Here is a 5,012-nt window from a genome sequence, read left to right on the forward strand (position 1 = left end):
CTTTTCGTTTTCTACTCTAAGTTTTCCGATTTCAAATTTTGTTGCGTTTTCTAGTTGAATAAATTTTGACGAAATTCGATTTGAATTATTCGAAGTCAATTTAAAATATTGGAGTACATAAGGGTCATGTAAAACATATTTGAAAAAGTTCGCCTTAAAGAAAAATTTGAATTATCCTCATTTTATGAATATTCATTATATTTAAACTCCTACTATAAGTCCTATAAGACTTTTAGCTACACTCCGTAGATATTATTTTACTTATGGATTTGTATTTAATGTATTGGTTTTAATTATACTTAGTAAACCATATTTCCAATGACATAGTAAAATTATTACAATGGAAAATCATTTAAATGTTAGCCGGTATTCACAATAAACATGTATTCACAAAAGATATTTAAACGTAAATTCCTTATATACATAAACTTTGAAACTAGTACACAAATTTTTAACAGGTCTATAATATAATGGTATAGGAAGGTTAGGTACATAATATGTGTAATGAATATCTTAAAAAATGGTAGGTTTTTTACTCTATTTTATGTATTTTAACCCGAACATGCTTAGTACGTTACCGGTGTCTATTATTGAACTTTAATATTTCACATGACATCATCTGGTCAAATAGTCATAAGCCAACATGGATACTGCTTTAAAAAAAAATCATGTTCTGTCAACGCTAAAAATGACAATGCTGAATAGCGGTACATGTTGCGTATATTGAACCTTGCCAATTGCCGTCTATCATGGATAGTTGTATCACGGGTCATAACATCTCTCTTTTTATATCGATACCGGAAGTATACATCAAACTTGATATTGTCACCATGAAGCTTCTTTAAGAGCAAACACATGAGCATTCAAATTGAAATTAATTGTTCTTAAATAATTATACGTGTATAGGTATGCATACGTGTCATTTGTTCTATTCATTTGGCCAGCCTTTGGTCCTTATATAGGATATTAATATTGTATTATGAAAAAGGAAGCTATTTTGAGGTTCTTTCTCCTATATTTTATCGTAAAACAAATAAATGTAAACATTCCAATTAGTCGGCATGGTATTTGCTTGATATGAATTATTTATGTCGATAATTGCTTGGTAAATATTTGAACGATTTCAAATTTTCTATTTAAAAATCGTTTACGTTCAGTGGCAAATATTTCATGCATAATCAGGACGAGATGAGCATATTTGTAATCTTGGGTGATGCACAAACAAACGACTCAAAATATTTTTGATTATTTATTTAACTATTTATTATACACTTGTGCTTCTTATGTTAAATACATCCGTACACTTTTTTGTTGAAATATTTCATTCGCCTCTGTCATCCGTCTAATGCATCTGCCAGACAAATTTGTAAATACGTTACCAATATCTTACGTCCGAGGCGCTATCCTGGATTCACATTCATCAAGAACTCTGCAAGCGAATATTGGATAGCCAAAGATGTATCAGGTTCGACTACGTTAAAGAGCTATAAACCAAAAAAAGACATAAACATAGCCAAAACCATCTAAGTTCTCTCTTTCTTCTCCTTTCTGCCTTTTTTTTTTACATAAATGGTCACACTGACTTTTTTTTTGGCAAAGTGTCTCGACCTTCCTTTTTTTCTAATTTCATCCTACCCTCCCACCCCCTTTACCGAAAGCAGATGGTAACTCCCTTACACAGGACAAGTTTTCGTTCTTTTGATGGTGATGTTCCTTTGGCACCATCTTACGGTGTTTATATTTCACAGCTCGTTCGCTATGCCTGTGTCTGTTGTGACGTTTTTGATTTTAACGAACGTAATCTATTTATTACTGGTAAATTATTAAGGGAGCTTTCTTCTCAGTTTCAAAGTAATTAACTTTCAAAACACTAGTTTAAATTGTTAAGGAATTAATGAAGGATTCCAAAAAGCTAAACAAATATATAGGTCACTTTGCTTGTTTTCGAGATATAAGCGGCCATTGAAATTTTGGCGGGAAAATAATCTCTCTTGACTTTTCATAGCTTTACCATTGACAAGTTAAAGTTAACTGTTAAAAAGTAATAAACATTTTATAATACTTTTTCAGATGGCTTATCATTATAAATTTTTAAGAATTTCAAAAAGAAAAATGGGGGTCACCGGACAATTTTTTTCAAGGCAAATAAATTGATAAAACTAGAGGATTCCGAAAATCTGACAAAAAATCCAAAACATGACAAGCCAGCTTCCTTAAGCCAGGAATTTCGTTACAAGATCATTGAATACTGTTCTATTGATATGAATATTGATTTTGTTATCAGTAAATTAAAAGCCGACTAAACACAACTTGTATGTTATATAAATATACACATTCATGGATCTACAATCCGTCGATACTTGTATTTTGGCATTGCACAATGGCATGTTTTCTCTGACTGCTTAAGACGTATTCACACGAAATCAATTGGATGTTGAATGCGTACGGATTAATAATGTAGTCTTAGATGCATGATTTTTTTAATTAATTGTTAGATGCTTTGAACTAGCTGTCAGTTAACTATGAGTACCCTCAAATCTGTACGTTGTGCCTTTTTGTTGTTGGGATGTACAAGTACCTGTCCACGTCCACTTGTATGTTTATCCACCTGGTGAGTTAAGCCTGTTTTCGACTGACTTTTATAGTTCGTTCGCATGTTGTACTGTTTTACCACTGTCACATGTTAGGTGAAGGGTTGGGAAACCGCTAACATTATGTATGTGTCCGGAGCTTGTAATTCAGTGGTTGTCGCTTGATTATGTGTTACATACATGTATTTGGTTTTCGTTAATTTTTTGTACATAAATTAGGCCGTTAGTTTTCTCCTTTTAACTGTTTTATATTGTCATTTCGGGGATTTTTATAGCTTACTATGAGGTATGGGCTTTGCTCAATGTTGAAGGCCGTATGGATACCTAAAGTTGTTCATTTCTGTGTCAATTTGGTTTCTTGTGGAGAGTTGCGTCATTGGCAATTATACCACATCTTCTTTTTTTATATATCTACACAAGCGTATCCAATGTTTTAAAGCTGGAAAAATCATTATAAATACCAATATCCCTATAAAATTGTTAAACAGATAGTCTGATAAATTTGAATTATGAAATATTTTTAAGTTTTTGTCATCAATTTATTGCACAATTTGCTTCTTTTGAGAACATGTCTGTTTTATATATTTTAGGTTATGGATGGTATAGTAGATGCATTGTGGTATTCATAGTAACTGCAATTGTCCTAATAATTTTTGAATACAATTTGTACTATATAACAGAGAAAAATATTCCATCTGAAAACCAGATACACATGCTAATGCCGAAACCGAAGCAATTTAAAATTAAACATAAGATATGTCCAATGTTTGAATGTGGAACATGTGGAATTGGTAATGCAATATTCCAGTTCGCTTCAGCTTTTGGTATAGCCCTCCACCATAACATGACACTAGTTATCACAGAGAATGAACCATTTAACAAAATATTTGATATCAATGACAAGAACATACAAAAACATAAAAACAGGGATATTTGTGATAGAATGACGATTATTACAGAAAATTTTGGATGTTGTGCTTACGACAGCAAATTCAGGAACCTTAACTCGTCACGTGATTATAGACTTGGACATTATTTGCATTCTTGGAAATATTTTCATGGTTACGAAGAAAAGCTAAGAAAAGTGTTAGTGTTTAAGCGTCATCTTCTGACTTATTCCGAAAATGTTATCAAGAATTTGCTATTAAAACACGGATTTCGTTCAAAATCAGATGCTATAACTGTAGGTATACATGTTCGTCGAGGTGATATGGTTCAAAAGTTTCAACGCGGTTACAATGTTGCTTCGAAAAATTATTTTACCAATGCTGTTAGATATATGTCTTCGAAATTTAATAAAACCATTTTATTTATTATTGCTTCCAATGATAAAGAATGGACATCAAAGAATATCATTTCAAACAAAGACTTGAAAGATTACAAGTTTGAATTGCTGACAAATAATAAACCGGAAGTAGATTTTACGATTATTTCAAATAGTGATCACGTGATAACATCCGTTGGAACATTCGGTTGGTGGATGGGATGGTTAGCAAATGGATTGACATTATATTATAAATGGCCTGCCAGACCAAATACATTTGTTGGTTCTCAATATAACAAGAACTTCACTGATTTCTTTTATACTGATTGGATAGGAATTTCATAGCAAATAAAAAAAAAAATGCAAATTCATGATAATCATCGGGCCAGAATCCACAACTTATTCCTTTATTATTTCTTTCTAACGTTTTGTCGCATGAAAAACAATTTCCCTATTATTCTTTTGTGTATATTTTTGTATATGTGTAATGTTAGTCAAGACATTTCCGAAAAGTGAAAATATTACCTCTTTGTATCTGGCCTAATCTCTCTATTCATGTCAACATAAGTTGAAATAAAACATCCCAAATTTTATTTCAGCTCTCATCTTTCATTTCACCAAGAAAAACTAAGAAAAAAACGAAAAAAAAACAAAAACACTATAATTAGGAACTATATTTGTTGACAACGGAAAGCGGTATAATTACAACGTACCGTGCATAAACACCTTGTCTTAACGCATGGTATTGCTCACCCAGTTGGGAAGCAAGTCCTTCGATACGGCCGTTGTCGTCAAGCTCTATCAGCAACAATAGCAGGGGGAATTAATTAGGTGGCGCTACAGTCGTCCGTAACGTCAAAAAGTCCGCCAAATCAATCGGCTAAAAGATTGACGTTTAAAGTATTTTCTTCAACTTGTCATGCTTTTATTATAATTAAATTTTAAAATTTGTAGATTTTGTGATCAATATAATTTCTTTACGACATACAAAAATTACAAACAATAACTTTTTATTGCTATTCCTTTATCCTGTCCGTTCTGAAAAAAATAGACATCTTTTCTGTTCGCCAAAAAAATCGATTTTTCCTAATTTGACGTTTGCGTATCCAAATACAGAAAAGAACGGTTATAACCTTAAATGAAACCTGGAAACATAT

The 5,012-nt window shown here is 31.8% G+C and overlaps 1 protein-coding gene across 1 annotated transcript; it reads left to right on the plus strand.

Annotated features, from left to right (window-relative positions):
- Positions 1-436: 436 nt before the first annotated feature.
- On the plus strand, positions 437-4,388 carry LOC134726910 (galactoside alpha-(1,2)-fucosyltransferase 1-like). Its single transcript, XM_063591310.1, has 2 exons — positions 437-523; positions 3,182-4,388. Exons 1-2 carry the CDS (start codon positions 505-507, stop codon positions 4,198-4,200), a joined length of 1,038 nt encoding a protein of 345 aa, XP_063447380.1. The 5' UTR covers positions 437-504; the 3' UTR covers positions 4,201-4,388.
- Positions 4,389-5,012: the final 624 nt, after the last annotated feature.

The sequence above is a fragment of the Mytilus trossulus genome, chromosome 7 (genome assembly GCF_036588685.1).
Source record: "Mytilus trossulus isolate FHL-02 chromosome 7, PNRI_Mtr1.1.1.hap1, whole genome shotgun sequence".
Lineage (NCBI taxonomy): Eukaryota > Metazoa > Mollusca > Bivalvia > Mytilida > Mytilidae > Mytilus > Mytilus trossulus.